The 27,920-nt window shown below is 39.3% G+C and overlaps 4 protein-coding genes across 8 annotated transcripts in view; 3 read left to right on the forward strand and 1 right to left on the reverse strand.

The window, feature by feature from the left end:
* The first annotated feature begins 992 nt into the window (after positions 1-992).
* Positions 993-1,904, forward strand: mRpL27 (mitochondrial ribosomal protein L27). The gene is made up of 2 exons (XM_065497328.1): positions 993-1,259; positions 1,477-1,904. The coding sequence occupies exons 1-2, from the start codon at positions 1,175-1,177 to the stop codon at positions 1,842-1,844; spliced, it is 453 nt and encodes a 150-aa protein (XP_065353400.1). The 5' UTR covers positions 993-1,174; the 3' UTR covers positions 1,845-1,904.
* On the reverse strand, positions 1,898-4,241 carry LOC135948187 (uncharacterized). 3 transcript variants are annotated; one of them, XM_065497326.1, is made up of 5 exons: positions 3,989-4,241; positions 3,829-3,918; positions 3,359-3,515; positions 2,314-2,450; positions 1,898-2,258 (listed from the first exon to the last, which is right to left on the reverse strand). In XM_065497326.1, the coding sequence occupies exons 2-5, from the start codon at positions 3,843-3,845 to the stop codon at positions 2,090-2,092; spliced, it is 480 nt and encodes a 159-aa protein (XP_065353398.1). In that variant the 5' UTR covers positions 3,846-3,918; positions 3,989-4,241; the 3' UTR covers positions 1,898-2,089. The 3 variants fall into 3 exon arrangements, with proteins under 3 accessions (XP_065353398.1, XP_065353397.1, XP_065353399.1); XM_065497325.1 differs by having other exon boundaries at positions 3,993-4,240; XM_065497327.1 differs by lacking the exon at positions 3,989-4,241 and having other exon boundaries at positions 3,829-3,936.
* A 1,075-nt stretch (positions 4,242-5,316) lies between these two features.
* Positions 5,317-15,635, forward strand: LOC135948186 (two pore potassium channel protein sup-9-like). 3 transcript variants are annotated; one of them, XM_065497322.1, is made up of 7 exons: positions 5,317-5,665; positions 8,071-8,207; positions 8,630-8,836; positions 10,918-11,073; positions 11,356-11,673; positions 11,988-12,175; positions 13,169-15,635. In XM_065497322.1, the coding sequence occupies exons 3-7, from the start codon at positions 8,710-8,712 to the stop codon at positions 13,748-13,750; spliced, it is 1,371 nt and encodes a 456-aa protein (XP_065353394.1). In that variant the 5' UTR covers positions 5,317-5,665; positions 8,071-8,207; positions 8,630-8,709; the 3' UTR covers positions 13,751-15,635. The 3 variants fall into 3 exon arrangements, with proteins under 3 accessions (XP_065353394.1, XP_065353396.1, XP_065353395.1); XM_065497324.1 differs by having other exon boundaries at positions 8,074-8,207; XM_065497323.1 differs by lacking the exon at positions 5,317-5,665 and having other exon boundaries at positions 8,034-8,207.
* A 4,371-nt stretch (positions 15,636-20,006) lies between these two features.
* LOC135934117 (uncharacterized) overlaps positions 20,007-27,920 on the forward strand; it is a 35,194-nt gene continuing 27,280 nt past the window's right edge. The window contains exons 1-2 of the mRNA XM_065475652.1: positions 20,007-20,159; positions 21,642-22,115. Coding sequence (XP_065331724.1) covers positions 21,779-22,115 — 337 coding nt within the window. The 5' untranslated portion in view covers positions 20,007-20,159; positions 21,642-21,778. The remainder of the gene's footprint in view (positions 20,160-21,641; positions 22,116-27,920) is intronic.

The raw sequence follows: 27,920 nt of genomic DNA on the forward strand, positions 1-27,920 counted from the left end.
AAACACCTTGTGAATTTATAAGTATGAAAGGTTAATTATACATATTTGTGAAAACTAAGAGAGCTCTAGTGAAAGTCGCATGCATTGACCTTTCTTCCAGGTGATAACAACTCTGACTTTTAGACTGAAATTACAAATTATTTAGAATAGACGCGTGTGGAAAATAGCTGTTAGGACTAAAATGAAAATAAAAACAGCAAAAACAGTAAAGCTCTAATTTTAATCTAATGTAGTTTAATGGAGAGGATAACTCTCTACACGTTACTTCAAAATTTCGCAGATTTAACAATAAGCCAAATTCATTGTCAGCGTTTACCCCCATTAACAACGAGCACGAGCAAAGTCGATTTTTATATTTTAAATTGTGTGTGGGTGTGGGCTTGCAAAATGTTGCGTCACAAGCAGGAGGGATGACGTCATTTGAGCATCAAATATGCACTTAGCATGATATATATAATATTATATATACATCGACAACAGACGCATGCTACGAAAATCGATTTTAACTCTACTGCTTTTTCAGCTTGTCATTGCAGCTGCAGCCATCTAGCGAAAAAGTTTGGAACGTTGAAAATCCACATGAATTGCTAATTATTACACATTTAAAATAGTCGAAGTACACTGACAACTAGCAAAGTAAATCTAGAATTAAAATCGGATCCAGCCAATCATTCCAATTTGATTTTAAAATTCCTCAAAATACATACAACGTGCACTCAAGAATTCCCTGCAGTTCCTTACCCATATATCTACCCCAGTTAAATACATACAAAACACGCATTACAGTAAAAATATGATAATACATATTAACTTACAGTGTTGTAAAATGGTGCTGTAACTGATAGTTGAATGGTTCAAATAGGCATGACATGATGTCAAAAGGTCAAAGTCACGAATAGAGACAATATCAAAGTCAAAGTTATCCATAACAAAGCCATGCGTTATTACGTTCTGCTCGAAAGTAACGCCCACTAGAGCACAAAAGAGGCGTGGTTGTGGAATTATTTCTCAAACACATGTTTAGGTCGGTTTAGGTTGTCGTTTTGAATTTTGATTCTGCATTATTTGCCTGCCTTGGATCTTCTCATATTTAACTTGAGTTTTAATACCAAAATTACTTGCCCTTTCGGCAGAATCTTAAACAGGAAAACAGTTTTGTGCAGCAGAAACATAAATGTCTGCGTTGCAAAGGATTCTTCTTGGCACTCCATACATTTTTAGAGGGACCGCTGAGATTTTTGCCAGTCCATCCTCGATAGGTATGTATAACTAAATCTTAGAACTCCAACACCGGCATTTCATTAAATATGATTAAAGTGTTATTAAAATTATGCATTTTCCACATAACTTTTGCATTACATTGGTGGCTAAATATGTATTTAAAGTTGGACCTACTGTCGTTGCCAGCCAAATAAACGAAATTTATCGGTGTGGGCTATCCTGTCTAACAATCAAATAATATAATACTAATTTCAGCAACTCGCAACGCATCAAAAAAAGCTGGAGGCAGCAGTAGAAATCAACGAGGTAAAACTGCAATCCCCAAGTTCCGAGGGTTAAAGAGAGCTGAAGGCGACTATGTCACCGCTGGAACCAAGTTGGTCACGCAGCGAGACCTGAATTATCATCCAGGGTTGAATGTTGGATTTGGTAAGAACGGCACTCTGTTTGCAATTGAACATGGCTATGTCAAATTCTCAAGCGAAAAATGCGACCTAAACATGGACCACACGTGGGTTCAAAGGATTTACGGTGGAAAGGACATAACGTATTTGTACAAAAAATATGTTCACGTCATCACAGATCCTCAACACAACAGATTCAAAATGATTGACTCTGTTTGAAATCAATATTTCTAGTAAGATTGTGTTAGTCGTCTAAATAAACAGACCATAAATGCTTTATATTTTGTGTATTTCTTTTGCGCAGCAATTGCCAAACTTGACTTTCCAATTTTCGGGGAAGCTTAACCATTTTTACAAAAATATCATTATTACAAAGGACTTACAACTGTTTACAAACTGAAAAACTAGCACTTATTTAACGGGCAACACATAACTGTACAACACGTTACAATAATTGAGATCACTTAATTACACGGGTCAAGGCGACCTCTTAGTCGTTTGAGTAGAATGATGTCTGGTGCCATGAGTGTTACTCGCTTTGCATGAATTGACAGGAGATTGGCATCTTCGAAGAATTGGGTAAGGTACGCCTCAGCACTCTCTTGCAGCGCCGAAAGGGCTTCAGTTGTGATTCTAGATTTGACAGAATTGTCAAGCATTTTTTTGGTTCTACAACGAAATAGAATACCTCAAGTCTCGGCCTGTGAAATTCATCATGACTTCTCTCACAATTCTGCTGAATGGAAGTTTAGGAATTAACAAGTTGGTCGAACGCTGCATCAATTTGATCTCCTGTAGCGCCTTTGCACCAGGCCTGTAAGGCTTCTGTGAAAATGAATTAAATATTTGGTCTCAATGAAAGCAATGACAGACCATAAAATAAATTTCAGGTAGATTTTTCAAAGGCTACTTCCATAGACAAAAAAATAACGAATTGGCTAAGAAATTTATATAGCGTTTAACACAAATAATTATTAAATCCAGACATTATATAATCTCGTTGCCACCAATGCCAATTTAAAAACTTTATACTCTTTCTTTATATTATTTAAGCTTCCCTCCCCTAAGGATGGTAGACACAGGATACTACAATCGACTTAGTTCATAGCAGTCATAGTTACTTTGCTATAGTTCGCAAATAGCGAGTAATTATGATCAAAGTCGAATATTGTATTATGTGTCTACCATCCTCCACGGTCATTTCCTTATATCTAGTCTCTACCATAACATATATTATGTTTGAGTAGAACTCTTCCAGTCCAATAAAAATTATTAGTTCTCATTGTTGATTATAGCTAGAAGTATGTAGTTCATTTAATCCATCGTTTGTGAAATTTAGCAACAGTTTACCTTTAATATGACTGTGCAATGGTGATATAAATATTTGCGCAATCTACTAATTGGTCTGCGAATTATGAGCCATGATGGCCACAAATTGTATAATAAAAAAGGATTTCCATTAAGGTGACAGTGCTCGCCGCTTAATTAGCACGAAAACTATTAAACCAATTTTCTAAAAATACAAAAAATAGAAGTGCAACGTGATTTTTACCTTTTTTCCTAATTTTAAGATAGAATTTCAAGTCTAGGTAAGCAGGAATTTTTCACAACTTTTCTGTTAAGCTTTACTTTAATGAAAAAATCAGTGTCGCGAGATTTACTCGATATAATTTTAAATTAAATTATCAAATGACATCAGCTGTGGCATTTCAGCGCCATAATAAATTCAATACCTTTGATTTTCTTTTCAGTCCTGGCATTTTGTTTCTTTGAACTGATTTCTTTTTTCCCACATACGATGGTGGAGCAGCTAGAGCTGGATGAAGTGCATTCGCTTCTGTCTTTTTCGCCTTTCTCTTAACAGGGGACATGCTGGATGCCCTAACTTGGCTGTAAAAAATAGTGATTCTAAGAGGATATTTTCTGATAGTCAAGTATAGATAGCCAATTTATGTACACATTTTGGGTGGTGGATTTGGATGAATCCTTTCCTAATTCACTCACATTATAATTTGTGCGAGAAAGGAAGAAAGGACATTTCAAACTCAATGTGTGTGTGTACAATATCTACTACATATACATACATATGTACAATAACACAACATGTCCTTTCATTCACTTAATTCACACCCAAAATGTGTGAAAATTGAAATTAACACACTGGCATAATATCAATAAGTATGAATTGTACCAAGAAACTTACCTCTTCGAGCGAACCATTCTAGAAATTTTAAATTTCTTAGCTTAGGAAAATTATATGAGTGCCTCGTTTGGTTCCGTCTTCAGTCGCCGACTGTAAAATTTTTGTTTTGACGAATTAGGATGGTAATCAGCAGCATAATAAATTTGTTAATTAAATATACATACTTCCAATTTCACACAACCAAATACCAAGCAACCAGCAAGGAACACAGCTCAAAATCAGCATATAAGTTACATACAGTCGGACGTCGGACGCAGGTACACCGCCAAACAGCCGAAACTTTTAATCTGTTGATGATGTTTTGAATTTTTGACGCTCAAAAAGAAAAAGGCAAGGCCAATGCAGGGACCGGGAGAACGGAGGTTGTGCGCGCGTAACGTCAAGTGCTACCATCTACTGGTGGTGGTTGGTGGTGGTGGTTATAAAGATGTGTGAGTTACTCAGTCGTTGGCTTTGCGCGCGAATCATAGGACGGTGTATAGCATCAGCGAATATAATAGAAAGTATAGTTGATCTAAAGGAGAAAAATGAACAAAAAGAAAACATGAAAAATATGGTCATTAAATTACGTTACTGAACGAAGCAGGTATTTATTGATATAGCGGCTGAGAATCCTGAAAGAGAGATTGGCCGCTGTGTCCGGATCTGGAATCCTTCGTTGCCCTATTATATTGGACGTCCAGACCATGATGGACTTAAAAGGGAAGAGAAATAATGAAACAAGTCAGCGTGATTCTAACTGTATTAACTATTATTTTTTTGGACGGCAGGGTTGCCACCTTGTGGCGAGAAACAACACATATTAAATTGTATCATAATTTAATAAAGATTATATTAATTGTCATTTAATTATGTTTTTGTGATATAGAACATAAAAATATCAAACGTAGGTATAAAAGCAGCAGGAATATAAGATGTTCTTGTTTTCTAAAATACTAAAAGAGGAACAAAACACTGATAAATTTTTGTAGTGCATATATCTGTGCAACGTATAAATAAAGGATATATAGTCTTGATTTGAAGACAGCAACTCTTTATACTGTGTCATATTTGAGTCTTTTTATTCTTCATTTTTTGTAGCACTTCCATTTAGTACTTCCCTTGTTCCCTTCCTGAAAAAATATAATTTGCTAAGAATTTTTCTAATATTACCATGGACTCAGATTGTGCTGCAAACAGAGCTGCTGGGAGTGTTTCTGGCATTTACTTCATTTACTCATACATATTTTAAAGCAATCGTCATCATTTTCGCTGCGAGAAGCACAGAAAGAGACGCGATAATGCCGTTTTTGGTGCGAATATGGCCGCTCTTGGGCACGCCGAGAGCAAAAGATATAAACACACATCGAAGGGCGTGCAGAGCACACAGACACCAGACGCACAACAATAAAGATATCAAAATTGTTCCTCGTGGGGGCAAGCGTGCGCCCCCGAGTCTGAGCATGCCCGCGCCGCGCGTTCGGCGCCGCGCACAGCAATAGCAGGGATGAGAGGGAGAGATGTCGTCATCCGCAGCCCGCGGAGCAGCAGCGTGTGCTGCGATATCGATTTACTCGCAGTTTCATCGATTTCGTGATGCGCTCTGGGGCTGGACGTCGTCTGTACCACCATGTAAGTGAGCTCGGCCGCCGTCAGTAGATAGCCTGGCCATCCGAAGCGGTGAGCGGGGCCGTTGTCGCTGGCTCTCCTGGTCCGCGCGAGCTGCGGTCTCCAGCCAGCCCCTGGTCCACGCCCCCGCTGTCCGCCGCACTCGCCGAAATTCCGCAGAGATGCCCCAGCAGCAGCCGTGCGTCTCGAGGCGTGCGTTTTGATGCCGCTTGGTGCACCGTGTTGAAAGGTGAGAAAGCCCTTGCAGCCTTGTCAATTTTTATTGGAGTATCCCTCAGGAGTTCGGCTCTAAATGAGACTAGGGTCGCGAGTGGTAGGTAACCTACTTTAGTTAGAGCAACTGTGTGTTTGCATCACCCGCACGCATATACAGTCAAGAGCAGCTGGAACGAGACGATGAATATTTTCTGCTATAGTTTCAAAGTAATATTTATTAAGGTTCTACAGGGCTTTTTTCCCCATGCATTGCTATATCCATTTATTCAGTTCGAACATAATTGTTAAAAGAGAGTTGGTTCAATATTTCTTGAATAACTGTTCTTTTAAAATTACCTTGAAAGCAATTTGGCTTTCGTTGAGACACAAATTCGGTTGGAGGTTGTTTCATAGGTGGTAAATTTGGATTTTAAAACAGTTTTCGGGCACTTCAACACTTACAAACTGGGCCAGCAAATTCGTTCGATGTGCTCTTGTCCTGCCAAAAGGTTAACATCGTACATTGTGGTTATTAATGGGCACAGATAAGGCGGACAATTTGTATACAGAATTTTGTGTGTTTGCACTAACACACATGCAGATTTCTCCTATCGACTACATTTAATTTTAGACATTTTTATAGAGAGCGGAAACCTCTCTCAGCTCAATCTCATCGCTAAATTGAATTTCATTATCTTTAATTTTAACTCGGCGTAGGCTGACACATATATATTAGCTTTTGTGCCTTTCATTGCCTCTGCAAACGTGTAAAAATTTGCAATGATTGCACACAAATTAAATTACAGATTTCTTGCTATTACAAAAGATCCTTTATGCTAGAACTCACGTAGAAATTTGTTGGCACATTATTAAATGTTGAATAAATATAAACTCAAGGCTTCAGTCGACTGAATAGCGTTGCTCTTTGAAAAAGCTTTCGCAATGTTTTGTTATCAATAAGGTCACCGCATAATGGTCACTCTGAGTGCCACAATCACTACAAAGCACCACCACAGCATTGCAGCTTTATTTGAAGGGCCTCTTTTTTCTTGCTGCCCAGTTTTTCAATTTGAATTGTCATTGTTAAAATTTCTTACTTCAACAAAGAAAAAGATCAAATAAAAAATTGTGGTTGAACACTCCGCAGATGCTGGGACATACAGTCTCTGAATCTTTGACAAGAAACTCTCCCAGCAAAACGTCACAATTGAAGCAACTTTGAAGCTTTTCCTATACGTTTTCATTTGCAAAATTGCACCATGCTCACTCAATCGCATTTTTTTTAGAACAGCAGATTGCGTACGAAATCAAAATCTTCTCGACAAAAGAAAGTATGCAACCTGCGCGACAGCAGTGTCGTGGGGTTGCCTGCTGCGCGATTTGGTTGTTCGAAACTGCACTCCTTCAAATCTTTGCGTGGCTAAGAGTGTTTTTCTTTGGAAACAACCAGCACTTACATGCCGTTAGCAGGTGTATAAAAAGACGCAGCAGTTCTATTTCAGCTCGGAAATGAGCATGGAATATGAGTGACAAGGGAATTAAGCCCCGCGCCCGTTCTATTTTCGTCCGCGTGCAAGAAAGAAAAGTGTTTCAAAACAACACACAAGCCAACCACGCCACTCATTGGACAAAAGTGTGCTTCATTCCGTAAAGCCATTAAATGAAATGCGTCTCGTGAACAAAAACAATAACAAAAATCCCAAATTGAAACACCCACCAACTGGATATGCGGGAGTTTTTTTTACGCAAAGGGTAGTTGTTCTCGCGCTCCACTGAAGTTTCCATTTGCGCGCGTTAAAAAAAGGGATATGACATCGTGTTGCCCAATTAACGTTGCTGGAGGGGAGATTTCACTGGAGAGTCTCTTTTAATTTAAGCCTACTTCACTTCGATTCAATAAAGGGAGACGCGCCAGAAGCAAAACACGCTGCTTTTGTTCTCGATGTTTCCTCTTACACAGCCCCAATTAAAACCCAATTTTACTTTGATGAGAATGTTTTATTTAGAATTATACTACGCTAACATCATTTAATTAAATGAAAGTTTGCACTTCAACTGATATCATTAATATTTTTTCTTTCATTCTTAATTATTTTAAATTTTCTCGGAATAAGCGACATTAAATTTATCACAACAAAAAGCATGCAACAAATTGGTGCTAGTCGCATTCGGCTGAAAATAGCTTATTCTGCAGCCACCTCGATGTTAGTCACGCGCTTGGTTTTCCACCTAAAATAATTGTCTGGCGCAGCTGAGTTTCCCTGTTAAATTTTCCTTTGTCGCGGCGCAGTCATATCAAAATCGGCGGCGTTAGAATACACATTCATGACTTCAGCGGTGTCGTGCAACAGCGTGTCGTTAGGATTTTCCAAGTTGATATTCAAATTTTAGCAATTGTGGCTGTTGAATGACCTTGTTTTTGCATTTGATTGTTGTCAGCAGGACATGGGCCGCGTCTAAGGCTGCACGCTTCCTGCGCTGGATCATCGTAAAACGACTAGGCTCTTATGAGGCGTTTGTTCTCCAAGAGGCGCCGAAAATTCGGACATGGGAGTTTGCTGTCGCTCGCACCCTTGGTGAGTAGTAATTTTATCCTTCTGTAATTGCCTTGAGGGTGGGGTTCCGCCAGACAGAATGAGTGTCAAATATGGCCCCGATGTTCTCTCAACTTTAAAGGTGCTGGCATACGAGTTAGTCTCATTTTTAATTAACCTCTACCGAAACTTTTGTGGTACTCTTTTAGATGAGTCGAATGGAAAAAATTAGTTAATTTCACCAATTAACCTGAGAATATTAGCTCTAATAATTTATTTAATTAAGATCTGTGACGAAGATTATTTGTTTTTCGGTAGGAATAAAATCGCCCTCGAGTGACCCCCAACCAGCCACAGTTGTTCCCCTGACCCGATATGTTTCTGAATTTGCTTCCACCCTTCCTTGCTTCCATTCACACAGTGAAATGCACTTTGTGAAAAGGCGGGTTTGTGTGTTTATGCAGCCAGTCACGCAGCAGCAGCACTCCCCTCGGCTCTAATGGCCTCATGCTGAATATCCACCGGCCATCCTCGCGCACCAGGAATGAAGAAGCAAAATGTGCGGACGCTATCGCTCATTGTGTGCACCTTCACTTACCTTCTAGTTGGGGCAGCTGTCTTTGACGCACTTGAATCTGAGACGGAGAAAAAACGCTGGGAAGTCCTCGATGGTGAGAGCAGTAAAATTTTTATTGGTCATTTTACTTGGCTACGAGCTTACTAAGGCATCAGCATGACAGCAGATTTACTTTTCATTTGCTAGAGTGACGTTTTTGTGTATAAAAATTAAGCCGTTTTGAACTAATTCGCTATTTCCAGCGCGCAGCAAATCTGCGTAATTTGGAAACTTTTTTAAATAGAAGCCGCGCTTGTAAACAACATTCTGTGTGATGTTGCAAAAAGTTAGTTTCGGTGCGCGTGTGCCTCTCCGGGAATTAACAACAACTCTCGCAAAGGGAGTCCTGTTCAAACGCAACACCCTCTTAATACCATTAGCATTTTGTGCGGTCCGCGGTCGAGATTCATAACCAGAAGCAAACACGTCACCCTTTTGCAAATCCCTGCTCATCCCCCGAACGAGAAAGAGGCACGTGCTGCATGCACTATCAAGTGGGCAGGTTGCAAAAAGTGCGAGCCAGAAGACACTCTCGCGGTAAATGGTAAAGTTCACGACGTTTCCGCCTCTGTCCGTCCCGTCGCTCAGTTTAGTTTCATATTGTGCGTGTTTTAATTAAATGAGGCTGGCACGTGGTTTACGAAGACAATTAGGACGAGTGGGGAGACAGAAGCCGAGCATAAATTATTTAATGTCACCAAGTGTAATTCAATTATTCGCCCCGTGTCGGGCTTTTGTTGAGCGACACACAATTAAGCTCTATATTTTCCACTCGACAGTGTGTCTATGCCAACGGGAATGGTGAGCACGAGGCGAAAATCAATGCGGCACTCGGTGTCGGCGTGCTTGCTGCAGGGGGATTTTGGGGAAAACCACGAATGCGTGAAAATTCCCTGCCGCACCTGCACCAAGCTGCCGCCTTCAGTGTAAGAAAAAGCTCCCGTGACTCATGCAGCGTTTCCATCCACTTCCGACCGAGAAACGCTCTACTTTTTGCTCTCTGCTCTCGCAGACCTACTTCTCGCTAAATAGAGGGAGATTTTCTGTGCTCAAATGGATTCTCAGCGACGGTCAACAACTGAAAGAGGCTTTCGAGAAATGAGTCGAGCGTCTGAATGAAAGTGACACCGTCAGTTTTTCTTGACATCACATAAAAGAGAGTAGCAATTAAAATGGTCCTTAGGTTGAAATTATTTATAGAGTTCATTAAACTGCGGCAGAAATAATGTAACGTAGGAAGGGGGATGGAAATAACAGCGACAGAAGTCTCAACGATATCATTATTTCACATACCCCTGAAAGTCAGAATAAAACAGTCCCGTGCATGAAATCGCGCCCACCTATACACCTACGCACAGACCCACGCATTGCCGTAGTCGAGATGATATTCCGAGCAAAATGTCATCAGGGCATTGGACGAAAGCTTATCTGCTCTAATTGCGGTAATTGCCTCCCCCCCCCCCCCCTCTGCGACTCTCGAGCAGAAATGTTTTCCCCGTCGATTGCGCGTGTCATGCACGAAAAGTTTTTCGGATCGCTTTCTGAAAGATACGATCCTCTTCCTTGAGGCACCACCTTTATTTTAATAGGCAGCCTCTGAGAGGCTTTATAGTCTGATGGAATTTTTAATGACGCCAGAACGCTCCTGCGTTTGCTCAACGGACTCGTTCATGCGCGAGACGCAAAAATTTCGCCACACCAAATACTAATTAAATCAATTACACTCGGCTGAACTTGTAAAAGAAGTGTGGCCAACGCGTTAAACGGACCGCTTTTCTTTTCCACGCCCGTAATAAATAAGCAGGAATTAATCACAACCTTAGCAGCGCACCCAACGACGCAGGGGTGCTCGGAGCTCGTCCTGCAGCACTAGAGTGCTTCATTGCTGCTTGTAAATCATCTTTTTGTATCGCGCCCATTGCAGTGCGGGAAAACCAGCATATTTAAGCCCGTTATACGCAGCTACTTTAGTGTCACAACACAATCGCATTTCTGACTTGTTACAGTTGCACTATAGCTTTCTGTCGCGCCACAAACGAAGCTGCATTTACTTTAGTCTGTCATTGCGCACAGTTAACTCCTTGAAGCGATGTTTCTGATTTGCATATTATATAACCGAGCTTGTTTTGTGTTTAGCAATTGAGAACATGGTGAAGCGCAAATACAACATTTCCGAAGACGATTATCGCCTGATGGAGACGATTGTTTTGAAATCAGAGCCGCACAAAGCTGGCCATCAATGGAAGTTTGCGGGTGCCTTCTACTACGCCACCACTGTGCTAACAACAATAGGTGAGAAGGAAAAATTCAAACAGTAAACATTCGCAGCTCAACAGAGTTGGAAACTCTTAATAATCTCACTCCAATCGACCGCCAACTTAGCGAAAATAAAATCCGTAAAACCCGCAGGGGTAAACGCCACGCTCGGTGGGACGCATTTGCAATTGAAAATTATGCAAATCACCAAGCAGTTGTGTCGCGCGGGTTGCATACTCGCTAAGCAGCAGGCGCTCCTTCGCTGCAGAGGCCTAATAACCAGACTAACCGTACTGACGCTATACCGAATTTTTCAAGGTTACGGACACTCGACGCCCAATACAGTAGGAGGCAAATTGTTCACCATGTTCTACGCAATCGTGGGCATCCCTTTGGGCCTGGTCATGTTCCAAAGCATCGGTGAGCGCGTCAACAAGCTGAGCTCGGTGATTATTCGAGGGTGCAAGAGGATGCTCGGATACCGCGACGTCGAAGCTTCCGAACTGAACTTGATCATCGTGGTAACCACCCTGAGCTCGCTTACCATCGCAGGGGGCGCGGCCGCCTTCAGCCGATACGAGGGCTGGACATACTTCGACTCCGTCTATTATTGTTTCATTACTCTAACCACAATAGGTAATTTTCATATTCTGCATGAGAACTTATTGTGAAAGAGGATACTCTCCTCGTCGCCGGGAAAACAACAATTTCTGAAATTAGCATTTTTGAATCTATTTTTGTTGCAATCAATTCGATAGTAAATGTACAATCTGATAAATGCTGAACGTTAGAGCTTTGCGTGTGGCTTATTTATAGCCTCCACTGCTGTGAAAATTTCCACAGTAATGTATTGGTCTAACAAGTGTCATAGATAATAAGCAGGAGCATTAAATTTTACTAACGTTCCAAATGTAGTGTGATTATTTAATTAATTCACCTTTCTCTTCCAGGATTCGGTGATATGGTGGCTTTGCAGAAGGACAATGCACTTGAAAGCAAACCTGAGTATGTAGCGTTTGCTCTCATCTTCATTCTCTTCGGCCTCGCAATAGTTGCTGCCTCTCTCAACCTGCTCGTCCTGAGATTTGTTACTATGAACACTGAGGATGAAAGGAGAGATGAAGCTGAAGCTTTACAGGTTTGGAAATTAAAGCTAAACAAAAATTTCTGCAAATTCAACAAAATTGACCAAAATAGGAAAATATAATGATAAGTCGAGAGCAGAATACAGAGGGAAATAATAAAAAAAGAAAACAATTTTAAAAATGCTGCTCTGTGTGAGAAAAGGAGACAATATTTTCTCACAACTTCTCGAACTTGACAACCCCTTAATGGTACCATCAAAAATTTTAAATCATTTGGCCCTTGAAAAATCGTTGATTTAACTTATTTTTAGCGCAATCGAAAAAAAACATCTGAGGAAATCTTTAAAACCTGCACCTCGTCCCCGAATATAATTAACAAGCTTAAATTTCCGTCCTTTGTTCAAAGTTCTTTCTAAGTGAGCATAGCTCGCAAAAATTCTAGAAAGTGTGTTTCATTAAAGACTAATACTGTTGCCAAATTATGAGGACTTTTTAGCAAAGTACCGCCAAATATTTCCTCATTTGAGAGTAAATTTACAGAAAGGAATAAACAATGTTACTTTTATAGGAGTATATTCTAAGAATCTCACACATTGTATCATTGTAAAATTATATTAGTTTAATTATTATTGCAACTAATTTCAATTTTATTATAGATTTCAATAGTAAATTTTCATATCCTTATATATGGTTGCATGATTGATTGCTTATTTAAAATCAATTGATAGAATCGTTAAATTGACGATATTTTTATTTTGTGCTATTATATTTTCACTCTTGTAAAATCAATTTTTGTACTGAAGTTTTTTTGAAAACCAAGGGTGCAGCAAAAAATTTCAGCGTCTATGGAAATAATCTGATTATATTAAGATAATATGATCAGCAGAATTCTTTTCAAATTAAATATCCAGCTGTTTAAAATTTACAAATTAAAATAATCATACGCTCTCGACATATCACCCCTTTATTCTACAGTTGCTTTTGGACCTATTTTTAAAACTTATTCTCCTTGCGTTGCTCAGAAACTAATGTGGGACATTTTGCAGGCTGCTCAAGGTGCAGTAAGACTGGAAGGTGACGTAATAACTGCCAATGGGTCAATAATTAGTGGTCACGGCGGCCGCGGTAGAGGGGCCACCTCAGCTAGTGAGACTTCTCTGGCGTCCAACACGTCCGTGTGCTCGTGCAACTGTTGTTGCTGCCTGCCGGTGATGAATCACCGGCACAAGCGGCCGTCGCCGCCTTCGAGCGACAGCTGCTGCTCGTCGCCAGCGGGATCGAGTCCGCGCATCTCCAGCTCGCACCTCAGCACGCCGCGCTTCCGCGTGCAGAATTCGCACACGTCGCACTACGTCACGCAGCACCTGCTGCTCCGGCCGCAGAAGGCTCACCCAGAGATCCTCTACCTGCGGGAACCGCTCACGGCCATCTACTACCCGCCGTCCGACGACGAGCCACCTCCACCGCCTCCGCCACCCCTCAAACAGCCCAAGGCGCAGAAACAGCGCGCGCCAAAACCGCCGCCGATAGACACCAGTGCGGCCCTCCTTCTGCAGCCGCCACTCACGCCTGATAGTCTTAAGAGCTGCCCCTCACCGTCAGCCTACAGCCACCGGGCATCCATTTAATCACTTTAAATCTGATTTCACATTAGTTTTGTTTCAAAATTCAGATTGTTTTTTTGTAGTATTTCCAAGCAGATCTAGCCTTCCAAGGTGACATTTACAAGCATGCTCTATACATTCCCACTTTGGTTCAAGCATTACAATATTTTTAAACAAGTCCTTCGCCCCCCACCCTCATTCCCTTTGAGCCATAAATGGACTAACCGCAGTTAATGTGCCATCATATCATCGCTAGAAGTGAGGTGCATGCCAGTGATAAAGTGCCACAGGAACCTAACACACGATGTAGAGTGACTAAAGAGAGCTCCTTCCCTCTGAAAAAGTGAAGCTAAGCCAAGTGCACATACTATTGATTTTACACTAATTATGAAATAATGCAATTTAAGATAAACCACGGTTAAAAAGCCATCTAGTGACATGATTTTTGGCATGAAAAAGTAGAAAATCATTAGTGAGAAGAAGAGAATTTATATAAAAAATATCACAGCGACCTTAGACAGAATTTGTATTAATCAAAGACAGCAGACACATGTAGGAATTTTGAAAAATGCAACACTTTAGCCGGCGTTTGAGGAAACCTTTGGCCACAATGAAAGATGATGACACCAAGAGGGTTTTCAAATGAATCATCAATTGTGTATAAGAGTAGGAAAATGTTTTTACGAAAAAATACACACATGAGGAAGCGCAAAATTGAAGACCAATTTAAGAAATCTTTTCTTAAAACGAGGTAATGCAATCGATCGAATTAACTTGACGAAACTGTAATACATTGGCTTTATAAAGTCTGATCTGGGGTTTGAATTCTAATTCACTGGCGGAGCATCATCAAAAAGAATCAAACAAACTTGAATCCTTTAAAATAATTGAATTTCCAATATTATGCTTTTGGGTCTGCGTAGTGGGTATAGATTTTCTACAGGTATATTCGCTTTAGAGTGTTGTCAAAGCTGTAATATCACTAATCATTTTATAAGTTAAGGCCTAATTAGCAATAATTTTGTCCTTAGCTGCGCTATTATAAATATTTCTCCTCCGTTTGTTGCATGGAAATGGCCACATAGAGAGCTTCTAACTTAATTACTTCCAGTTTTTCCCCTTCATGTTGTGCTATTTAATTTGTAATTGACGCCTTTCAGTCAATCAAAAAGTGATCAGTGATGTGAATGAGAAGCCGCAGTTAAAAAGCTCAAAAGTAAATGCACACAGAAGCAAGAAGAGTCGTTTATATTAAGAATAATTTTTATACTTTTGTCAACACACAAATACAGCATTTTATGTAAGTTTAAGTTCAGCACTAGCTAGGTGAAGGTTATTGTGGATTGGCCTCTTCAATTAATTGAATTTGTGGAAAGAGCGTTCCTTGCGTTTGCGTTGCTGTTAAGGTAATCATAGCAAAGTTTGATGTTTCCCAACAATACTATAAAGCTAAGGATTTTAATAACATTAAAATGTGTATTAACAACACGATTAAAACTTGGACCGGGACCATTTTCAAAAGTAATGCGTACCGGACTCTCAATTTGAAATGGTTGGCTTGATGCCGTTTAAATCTCAGTTGTTGCTAAAATATTAAATTGCTGATACGTTACTTAATCAAGAATGAATAAACTCGAGCGTACTAATCAGAAATCGATGATCTCGACAGAGCTATGGGCAAGACTAATAACATGCGCAAAACACCTATCCATTATTAATGTGGTACGATGCATTTGACTATATATTTATGACGATTGATACATGCTTGTCACTCAGGAATGAAAATATGTTATTGGAATTTTGAAAAAGTCAAGTGTCTCAAACCTGAAAAAGCATATTCTGATAGTTTTAAGAAATGAAACAATTATGGCGTGTGAATTTTTGTTGAATAAAAATTCTCAAATAATTATCCCTGTTTTTCATTAATTATCCCAATAGAAATTGAGTGATCACAGTGAATCTCAAGTTTTAGAGGAGCGATGCTAATTTTTTTAGTGAACATAAATTCCCATATTTAGAAAAGGAATATGAATGATGAGTTCGAGCCTTTCGCAATTTTTTTGTTCGCGGGCAAGGTTACTCTCAAACAGACGGTCGTCTGTGTTTTCATGTTTTGGCGTCATTTTGCAGAGATTTTCTCTGGCGCAATGCTGATGTTCCTCGCTAGCTGACGCTATTTTCTCGTTCACACAGGCACATTATACAAGCGCGGTTTAATCCCACTGCCTCGCATGGCATAAAATTTAAATTTTCATTCAAAAAACACACGCATAAACTCGCAAGAAGGGAAAATATTTATAAAGATGGAGATGGGAATAAATAAAAATATTAAATAATGGAATGCTGCATGGAAGAAATGAGCATCAGCGCTGTTTTATATATGACTCTGTCTATATTGCTTGATATATAGGAATAATTAAAAATATTGAAATCATGCAATTTTCTACTCACTTAGCTTGATTGTTATAACGTAACATTTATGTGCTAAAATCTGTTGATGCGGTGGATTGTATTTTGCAGAGAGGATTATTTGTATTTTGCATGCATGTGATCTACTGCGGCAAGCTTGGTGCACTCACATTGACAACAAAGTTTATTAGTCTACAAGGCAAGCATCAGTTATAATTCAAGTGAGCACAACTACCGCATGCAGTCCGTTTGTGTTTGTCGCACACAAAACAATGTAAAAGTAAGAGAAGTTTGCTTTACTCATTTCACTAAAAATCCATCTGTAAAGTTTCACTTAATCAATCAGTTTTTTCCATATTAATTGCATTTTTGGGATGGAGTAATTATAGATGTATTTTTTTGTGATTTTACATAATGTAACAGAGATATTACTGACAAGAATATATGCTTTTGACCTCGCTAAGAAGTACGGGTATTTTGAAGGTGACAAACAGGAACCAGAATGTCTCGTTCTCTCAGAAAACTAGACGAAGATTTTTGGAGTGATAATTTTACGATAATTTATTTACCTGGCTTTCCTTGAACATGAATAACTGCTGGAGTGCCGCAAACTTAGATTATCTTTTATAGTTTTTACTGATTCAATCGTCAGGACTCGTGTGTAGCCTTGGTTATAGTTTAATTCTTAATGTACACAAGGTTTAGGCTGCGGTTTCACCAAAGACCATGAGAGTTGAAAGGTCATTTTTGGATATGGTGATTTGCTGGCTAATTTTTTTGTCTATTTTACGATGTCTTTTTGAACAACTATTCAATCTCGTCGAAGGTTGAAACGTATTTCTTAATTTGTTAAAAAGTTTAATATATATGGATATAACTTTATATTTTCTAGATTTCAAGTTCCAACATGAGCATATCGCAACTAATTTGATCGTTGCTTTTTCACATTTCCTCAGCGTGAAAATGAATATTATTATTTTGAATGGAGTTTTCATTCCCAAGTAACAATTCTACAATCATTTTTGCTGAATGTGCGATATAATAAAAGAGTGTTATCAGTACGGAATGTTATTCAAAACAGCTTTGATGTAGAAATTTTATTGCCCTTTGGCGAAAATTTATTCGCAAGTAGCAATTCATTATGAATTATCAATCGTGTTTACTCAGATAAGTTAAAAATCTTACAAAGGTCAACAAAACAAGAAAAACCAAAGATAAAATTATCGTGATGAGCCCAGAGCAATAATGCTGCTTTTGCTGGCCGCCTAGGGCCTAGGGATATCGGTAATTAAATAGTCACAATTATTATCATTGCAGCCTTGGGTGTTTTTAAATTGGTCCTAAAACTGGTATGAATGCTAAGAATTGGCGCCGGCTTTTTTGACCTTGACTGCTGCTCATCCAGAGCATCGGAGATAAATTCAGTCGGCGCGCAACACAGGGTGCAGCACGCCATTCAATCATGCCCGCCGGCCTATGAGGCGATCTATAATGACTCACAATTAGGTACTATGCCTCGAGTGTTTACAAACACACAAAAGCGAGAGTTTTAGAACCAGTTTTTGGAATGCGGGGCAGACAGGATCCACCTATTTATTTTTATCGTCATCGAAGAAGACACGAATTTTTTGTCATTGGTTGCATGACGATGAGACGGGAATGTGGCGTCTTGAGTTATTTTTAAGATAGATCAGTGGATGGTTGCACTCTGTCTCTTTACTTTTTTGTCATTAGAGGTGATGAAACCTAATCTGGTAGTAAAATGCGTGGCCGTACCACTAATACAACATCCAGTATTTGTTAATAAAATAAATTGATTGACTCAAAAATCAAAAATTTGTGTTCTCATTTTTGGTTGCAAAAAATATTAGACGGATCTGTGCATTTAGGCCAGCATGCTGCTTCAGCAAATAATTTTCTCTGGTGTGCTGCGGATTTTATTGTTGAAATAAGAAAATATATTATCTAATTCTGGTGTCTTAATATTAAAAATATTTCAGTGCATTTTCCCCCATTAATTCATGCACATTTTTTGTTCTGGTTGAATACCACCACCAGAAAATCTTTTAGAAACCGAATGAAATTGTTATTTTTTTACTCTTGTTAACTCGAAAACACAAATTAAATTTCACTCACAACTATATCACACAGATTTAAATCATTTCAATTATAGCAACCTTATTTTATTTCCTTAATTGTAGTGGCCACCAAAGCGAGTAGCAGGTTCTGTTCATAATATTACTTGAAATTAATATAAATAAGTGTTTAGCCTAAATTACAATCTGAAACACTAGTCGTCGTAATCAAGACTTTTCTAAAATTAAGGTGCTTTAAATAGTAATTGTAACACTAGATAAATATGGAATTTTGCATTTATGATGCAATTTGATAACGATTTGAGACAGTAAATATGTTATCAGAGAGTGCCTTTGAATTAACATTCATCACGCAAGTCACAAGCATTTTTATAGATATACTGAACTAATCTTTGCAAGTTAATGATGCAATTTCTGATCAGATGAACAATATACGTTTTTTATCTCATACGCATGCTTATTGATAAAAAGCAATACATGAGAGTTCTTGATTTTTATGTTTTGTTGAATGGTCCGAATATATCTAGGAGTTTCTTGTTCTAAAAGGAATATATAGTATATTTTTTAGTATCATTTGAATTGATCGATTTTTAGAAGTTCTGAACATGACAACTTACAAAGTAAATTCGAATTTATTAATTCTAATTTAAATACTGTATTAGAAAAATTTGCATTTCGGGAGAAACAGAATCCCTTGAATATTGAAAAATTGATAAAACTGCTGTTTAAAACCTGAATACACTGCAAATCAGGGGTGAGAAAATGTATTAAAAACTCAATTGGCAAGCACGAATAGATACGGAAACAAGGAAATTACGAAATAGCTCTCTGCTCTGCGCGGAATAGGCTTACAGGATTGTAGGCAAGGAGTGAAATTTAAAGAAAAAAGTTAAATTAAATTAACTGCAACTGTAACAGCTCTGCTATAACTAATCGTCAATTCAATGATTTTGCACCAAGAAACTATTTTATTGCTTAGAGGAATGATTGAAATTCTGAAATATATTTATAGCAAATAGAAAAACTCAATGCGGTAATAAAAAATGGTAAAATTAAGCCATGCACGCACCTGAAAAAACAACAAATCAGAGGCAATCAAAAATCAATCTTTCAAATATTTTGATGATTATTTAACCTGATTTACAAATGCAATTGGGAAATTTCCCTCTAATTTGGCCTTAATTCCTTGTCTTTCTTTCAATTTTTCAATGTCACCTGCAAGGAAATGAAAATTTATAATATTTCCCATCCAAGTATTTTTGGCACCAAAAATATCAGTCATTATTGCTTGCAGTTTCTTTGGTTGAATAAGCCGCAAGAGGGGTGAATATTTTACGCGCAATTGACACTTGAGTCGACAGTGAGCTACTGTTTCGCTGCAGGATCCAATTGAAATCTGATCAACATGCAGCATCACTTTCAATGCCAATCTCACTCAGCATAGAGTTTCACGTGACTCACTTTTCCAAGAGAGACTGGAGGCCGAGACGCGGTACAATGGCCCATCTTTATTATCCATCGCTCTTTAGAGTCCGACACGATGCAATTCGATTGATTTCTCGTGCTCGTTCTCCATTCTCCACGCACAGGAAGCAACCACTACAGAGGAAAAAGTTCCTCCAGGCCGCGGCCCAGACGCGACTTGGTCTGGCAGCACGTGTGCACCCAAATATACACACACACGCGCGATTCAAATAACCAGCCACGCTCGTAGGCCTACTCGCTCCCTCGTTATAGGGCGGGGGGCCCGTCTCATAACAAGCGGTATAAATACGGCGTCGCTCATTATCGCCGGCTCAGTTGATGCTGGTCTTTGCAGAGGGGACTTCGCGTACTTCTTTTTCTTCATCCTCCGCTCGGTTAAAAGCTCCGATTCCCACCACCACGAATTCCAGTCAGTCTCAGCTGAAAACCTTCGTCTGATTGAGGTAGGGTGTGAAAATTAAATATTTTGTCCTTTTACACCCGTTGAAATTTTTTAAAATTGAAATCTCTAACAGTTCCTGCAAAATTATTAAAAATTAAATTTTGATTTGTAATAGCGGTGATTGTTACACAAGTGCTGGCAATTGGTTTGCAGAAGCATACGCTGGTGATTAAAACTGCTGCTAATGCTCTTTGACCTTTGAACTTTTGAAATGCTCGAAAAGGCGTTTTATTCTCGGAACTGAGGCTCTTGACTTGTCAACTCGACACTCGCACAACAGATTGTTGATTTTTTTGAAAGACTTTTCCTCTGTGCTTTGCCTACATTCTCAACATACTGGACCGAACCAGTTTGATCTGAATTTAGCAGGGGATTTACCCATCGTTTCTTTGATCAAAGGAGATTGTCCCATTTGCAGAGAATAAACGCGTTGTTAGCGTATTTTTAATCCTTTTGTCTGCTGGGATTTTCCTTTGCAAAAAGATTCCACAATAATTGGATTTCATGGACGAGAAATTCTTTTAAATATATTAAACAAAAATTTTTATCTGATCAATTTAAATATTTTTACGATTTGTACACTTTATTACACCTTACTCTTAATACTGTTTCTTGATATTAAACTCGTGGAAATTAGAGTAGGAATATACTACATAAAAAATATTCGGAATGATTAAAGAATCTAAAATATTTTAAAAAGTTTGAAATATATGAGTGAAGATTTTTGCATAGGATGCTAGTTTTGTTAAGAAGATCATGCTTAATATTTTGTGGCGGTCCCCGCCACTTACTGGCGCAAGTCAAACTTTTATATTCTCCCAAATCGGCAAAGGGCAGTGTAACTGTGCGATAAGCGCGTTACCTGCACTGACCCTTCCACCTCGCACGACGATGGTCATGTCAACCACTCACTCCAGTAAGGAAATTCCGTGCGAGGAAATATATTGAAGAAGCAACAACATAATTGTATCTGACCCGCATTCGATCGGGGGTAAGACACTCATTGTGATAAATTATTTTCGTTGTGAACAATTAATTGTTTTATGTGCAATATTTGTGGTCGTGAATTATTTGCATTACAGTCCTGTACCACTACTTAACCTAGACGTGAATTAAAAGAAGATTACAGTCAAAAGACGTATTTTCCATTATGGGCTCCTCGATAGTACCCACAATTTCAATATTTCATTTAAAAATTGTAGTAAATATTAAAGTCTTATCCATCGTCTATAAAAGTTCGATGGTCAAACAGCGTGTCTTTTTGTTTATTATAAATCAAATAGCCTAGATACGTAATGCTAGATTAAGCAACATTAAAACGGAGAAGTTTTTTTTTAATGTTCTTCGAAAAATTAAAACATCAAATAAATCACGGTCTGTCTTTTCCTGGTTGTTTATAAGCTCTGTAAATTCTATTTTGTCGCATTTTTCATACCAACACAAATTAAACAAAAATAACACTCTTTCCGCCAAAAATTTTCAGATCCAGCTGGAGTGAAGGCCCGGCGCGGAAGAGACGAGTTGAGCGTGGTGCCGTGCGTGGAGCCTGCGTGCACTGGTGTTTGGCCGCGTCAATTGCCTGCTGGAAGCACACGCATAGAGCGAAGCGCGCGCGGCGTGATGTCGGTCGTATCGACTGCCACTCTGGCGCTGCCGTGCGGCGGCGCCGACGCAATCCTGTGCAGCACCACCGGCGGCAGGGGGTTGGTCGAGGGCGAGGGGTGGTGGGACGGCGTGCGGTCGGCTGCCAGTGTGCTCGGGACCGCGCCGCAGGACACAACCCCACACAGAGCAGCCCCCCAGTACAGCCAGCAGCGCGCCAGGCGAGCCCTCAGCTCGGCCATTCTGGGCCCGGCCCTGCACCCGAGGCCCCCGAAGCAGCAGCCCCCCGTCGTCAAGTCAAGCCCCACGCCGCCTGCGAACACTTTGGGGCCGCTTAGATCTCCACCCCAACGTGGTGAGTACCCGTCGCATCGCGGCCACCCCTTTCCCTTGCCCGGCTCGCGCGCCGGCGATGCCTCTTTCCGTGTTTGTTTCTCGGGAAATTTGCTGTGAACGCTGGTTTTCCCTCTGTATTTCGTCGTGTTTACTCTTGGGGGTGGATTTAGGGAGGTTCCGCTGAGTAGGCAGCATTTTTTGCTATTTATTTGGCAGCCACGTGACCGGTGCTAAATTTAAAATGTCCTTTTGTTTTTTTGCACGGTTGAAAATATAAAAAAATTGTTAATTAATCGCTTTTTTACTATAATAATTTCAGCTGGACCAACATTGGTGGATAAAAAAGTTGCAAATTAAAAATATAGTATGCATGTAAAGATCTATCATATTAATTTTACTAGCAAAAATGTTCACAGTTAAATTATGGTTAATTAAGAGCCACACTAAATCTGTGCAAATATCAATTTTTTATAAATTTTGAAAGCTTTATTGGCTTTTTCATAATATCCGTGGACATTGTGCCACTCTTTCATCTTGATGGTTTCGAGAAGATATATATTTATTCACCCTCAATCTTTATTTTAAAATAATTTGGCGAGTCTATTGAAATTGAGAAAATCTCAGACTCTAAAACGTCTTAATCCACCAAGTTGCCAGAATTTAATCTGAGCAGCTAACGAAACTTCATGTTGGCTTTGCTGAGATCTATTAACCAATTTCATTACTTGTGACTTTTTGAGAGAAAGAAGGTTATGACAGTTAAAACAAGTTTCTAGCTCCACTAAAAAGTACTCCCAAGCAAAAGTTCACCCACCGACAACTTCATTATTTACCTTTTTGCACGAGTGTAATCAGAGAAAACAAAACAGTGCGCCAGCCTGCCGTACCCGGTGGGGAATTTACGCAAATAATCGATAAATCTTGAGTGGGCGGATCGCTGAATCATGCAATTGACACGTGGAACAGAAAAGCGTGCTGCATACACGACGTCGACGACGGTGGGGTTGACAGAGCGTCTGCCTGCCGCACCTCAATAGAACAAACCGCGCGCGGCGACGCTCTCTGTATTCGCGGACGGCAGCTTTTATTACAACAAAAGGCCCTCCGGCCTTTGTGGATTTGTCCGCCGCGTGATTTTTTCAGGCCATGGACAGGTTGGCGTACGGAACTAAATTAAATTGCCACCGAACAGACGAAGAGGGCCCGACCTGTTTTTTGTGGTGCGTCTGGCCGGTTGGAAAAATAAAATTAATCGCTTGTAAACAGTCAGACAAGTCTGCAATATGGAATTAGTGAACCGTTCTATTATTTGGAAAGGCTTCAAGTCTGCTGTGCGTAGTCCAAGTCTAACGGGAGCCGCTTATCATTTTTGTGAAGCACAAAAGTCAGCCAAGTGAATAACGAGTAATAAAGGAAAGACTTGTAAACAAATAACGAAGTCTAAATTACGTACAAACTGTTTTTATTTTCCTCGCAAATTTACGCAGCATCGTATGAATGCTGCAGCTTTTAATGCGATTTTAAAATTCGGCTTAGAATGAATCTCTGATGCACTAAGTATTATTTGTGAATATTTTTACGGACAGTTCATCGAAGTCAATGGGAATGCAAACATAAACTGTTATGTTTGTGTGTCCGCTTGACGGCTTAATTTGCGCCGTTTGGACAGCCAATGTTTGTTTTGTTAGCCAAAGAGCCAATTATTTCTGCAAACTTGTGCCATCTGCAATTTGCGATCGATAGTACGAACATTAACTGAGTTTAGATAGGGGTGAGGTTTGTCAATGGTTTCAATTTGGTTGTTTGCTCATTTCATGAAAGCATTTAGTTGATTTTAATTGAGTTCTTGTTCAACTGCTTTGTTGATTCAATCACACTGAGTGCCTGGGACATAAATGCGGCAATTTTTATAAGAATAATAAGAATAGACAGAGGTTATGTACATTGAGTAATTCTTGCTCTAGTTGCTAAAATCTAACAATTTTATATTATTGATTTATTTTTTACTTTATCTAAATAATATTACTTTATTTCTTGACAAACATTTTAATGGAATCTTAATCAAGTCACATCGCGAGTAATATAAACAAAAACTATTGAATTGTTAAAATGTATTTTACAATGGTTACTCCCGTAGGTGCAAGGCTATTGATTTGAAAAAAATGTAAAAATAATAATTATATCACGCGCTCTCGTACTGCACAGCAGCTGTTTCGGCCCCGCCGGCCTCATCTAAAACAAAATTCATAGCCATGGTATTAGCTGCAGAGAATTTTAAAGCGGCGATCGTTGAAAAGAATTTTAAAGTTTAAAAACTATAGAATGTTTGCCTGCGACCTGACTTTATTAGTTTTGGCAGAGTGCAGAATGCGATGTACTTGTTAAAAGTTTGCTCACCACCTCTTTGGTCATTCCAAGCGAATTTTGTGCAAAGCACTTGCTCGAACAATAAAACGTGACAAAAAGTACAATCGTAAACTCTCCACCTTTCCGCTGTTGCCAGAAAATTTTTACTTCTTAGTTACCAAACTAAACAAACCACCGCTTAAATGATTCACGAGCGACGCGGATTGTATTTTTTCGCAGCAGCCAGGCGGAATTAAATATTTGCACATGCTTATTTCGCTCCGTGTATGTAACGAGGAGGAAAATCAACGTAAGAGACTGTGAGGGAGGTACAAAGGCCAGGAAAAATGAAGTGACATACAGATTTGAATGTGTCCTGCGTGCACCTGGGCTGCAAGACCTGCGTGCTTAAAATAATGAGGCCATTGTGCGCCCCTTAGCACAGATAAACACGGTTTATTTTTCTCTCTCAGCAACCCAGAGAAATTACTCCCGCAGACGCTGAAAAATGAAGGAACACGTTTTACAGCTTACCAGGCTCAATTCTGAGATTATTTTTATCACTGTATTACAAATAAATCAGAACAGTGCGAGTATCGATTTTTGTAATTATCGTAATTATTAGATGCGAAATTCAGCAAAATACTTTAAAGAATGACACGTTCGGTATAAGCTTTTCCATAGAGCTACTTCGGTGTTTCTCATTGATAGAAAAAATTATCAATACCATCTAAAATGCCTCGAGTATATGTATAATAACGCGTGTTTATTACTTTCCTATAACACGGTTAAAAGTAAAAAAATCATGCGCCGTGTTATTAGGATTACCACAGGGGAGTTGATTCGTTTGCGTGTGACTCACTATATTTTGCATAACAGAATCGATGGTGAAGTGAGAGCATGAACAGAGAGCATAGTTTTCCCCCTTACGCAGCTGGGAACAATGTCGTCCCCATTGTCCAGCAGCGGGGAGCACCTCTGCGAATTTTATTACGGCTCATTGCAGTTGCCGAGTTGAATAATTTAAATGCTTTTCTCTGCGTGCACACCTCTCTCCGAGGTTTCATCCATCATATCAGCCGCTGCCGCTCGCATTTCAGTACTTCAATTATTCATCGCGAGCACTGAAGGCAAGATTTTAGCGCCGTGAGACGGGAAAAATGTATAAAACCTTCCATCCCTGGGAATGGTGTTCCAAGAAATGCGTAACTTTTATGGTCTAAAACCACAATATTGACCTCTTTGAAAGTGCACAACCTAGTCAATCCTGGTCGTTTTGAATCTGCTTTTAATGTGAATGAGCGATGTTTTGCTCAAATGAGAAAACTTTGATTACGTTTGTGCATCAGTATATATTAGGCATATGTCAAGACGCGCTTCAGGATTTTCCTGCTGAGCAATTTTTTTGCTTCATGATTTTGCACCAAATTAACCTCGTAGATTTGTTTAAACAACAGCTGGGTGATATTCTAACTGTCACAATCATTACACTGTATCAGTTTTATTTAAAAAAAATGCATCAATCAAATGCGCCAGAAGGAGGAAGTTTTTTTACGATTTTTATAGATATCGGATCCAGAATGAATTACCATGAATCTTCCTACTACGTTCTCAATATTCTATTCAGCTCAGGAAGTAAGAGAGAAGAAAATATAGCAAAGGTATTGAATTAACGATATTCCTTGCTCTGTGTGTGCGTCCAGAATAAAATGAAAGAGACCGTGGTAAGGTATAATGAGATTTGGACGACACTCAGAGTGAGTGTAAATACAATTTTCCTTTGGGAGCTTAATAATTCAATTCTGATTTTGATCCGCTAGTTTTAGAAGCTAGAAGCGGTATTGCTGTGGAAACTGAAACCATCGTAAATCTTGAACATCTAAAATTGAACCAAATCAAAGCTAAGTAAATTAACACTGTCGATATTCGCTGGGAGGATTTTTATCCAGCTATATAATTTCGTCTCTTTTACCCTCTTTTTTAATTGTGTTTCAGCAATGATCACAAAAGTCTAACAAATGTAACTTGGGGATATTAATATTTAGCCAAGCCACCAGCTCAGTGATAATTGGAGTGACGTAATTTCCACAATTTTAAGAGCTATTCTGTCTGTAACTCCACTCTAATATCATTGTACTTTTTTAACTCTTGAAAAAGCGATCGTGGGCTCTTTCGTGACATGTTTGAGAAATGCATTTTTTTAATTCCACTGTCTTTGCTGATTGGATTCAAGTTCGTTAATAACTGTCGATATATGAATAATTTTGGTAATTTTTACATTTGGCTGCAGCAGCTTGCCAAAATTATCAGAGAGTAAAAAGATGGAGAAATGTCCGAGTTGAAATTTCACCAGTGATAATTTTGTCTATACGATAATTGTTCTCGTTTAGCCATTCACTTTGGTGAAAAAAATCCACATTGGATTTAATAGAGCTAGCAATCTTCCCCAGACATAGTATTTTCAGTGTGTCCTTTCGCAGTGCAGAAGGCACTGCTGAACATTTTTTGTTTATCTTTGTTTGGGTTTCATCTTTATGCGCAATAATTTAATTTAAATTCCGACAGATAAATTTTATTATAGTTATGTTCATCAGATAAAATTGACCAGATCCCGTAAAAACTGATTGGAACAATCATTACCACCATTTGACGCTCAGGATGGACACACTGTGTATGCAATGTCGAGCATCACGCTCAAATATTTACAAAATATAGGTCAGCATCGATACGTGGCAGGCTGCAAATTGTTCTAACCGGATTGCTAATTAATTACGAGCCGCTTGTTCGATGCAAATACAAGCATAATAACTGAGCCACCTACACTAGAGTTTATCAGCAGCAAACCTTGTTCATATATACTCGTATGTCGGTCCAATCACGGAGGGCCTCCCCTAATGTGCATGTCTATAGGGAGGACGCAAACCTTGGCATGCATTTTCCAACCCGCAGGTGCAAATCACGGCCTTGCACAGACTCATCGCCATAATTGTACATTTAAACACCCTGCAAGTGCTTCTGTCGGCGTGCCAAATGGCTTTTTGGCGGACAGAGTTGCGCCTGAAAGGTATGCAGTTGAAAGGGAAAGCCTAATGCCTAATTTGCATTCCAAACGAACGGAGCTCTTTTTAGCGGTTTGGCACTTGGCGGGCATTGTGATTTGATCGCCGTGGGTGGATCCGTTGCTGGAGTGCATATTCAAATAAATTCACGAGATAAAGGCCAAGGCTGCGGAAAAAGGACCATAAACTGAACACTCGTGTCAGCCTTTGTGTTGTTGCATGAAGCATGAACTATGCATTATTTTGCTGCTTTACTTAACTCCTGTCGTGCATGACTCGGTCTAAAAAGGCGACTGAATTCACGGTATTGCGACAAAAGCCATAATTTCGCAGAAAACCAGCAACCATAAAACAGACTGTCAAAAACATTCATATTATTTAATCAAGCATTAAAAGCCTGGTAAAGTTTTAATACTTAC

This window comes from Cloeon dipterum, chromosome 1 (genome assembly GCF_949628265.1).
Source record: "Cloeon dipterum chromosome 1, ieCloDipt1.1, whole genome shotgun sequence".
In the NCBI taxonomy this organism is placed as follows: Eukaryota; Metazoa; Arthropoda; class Insecta; order Ephemeroptera; family Baetidae; genus Cloeon; species Cloeon dipterum.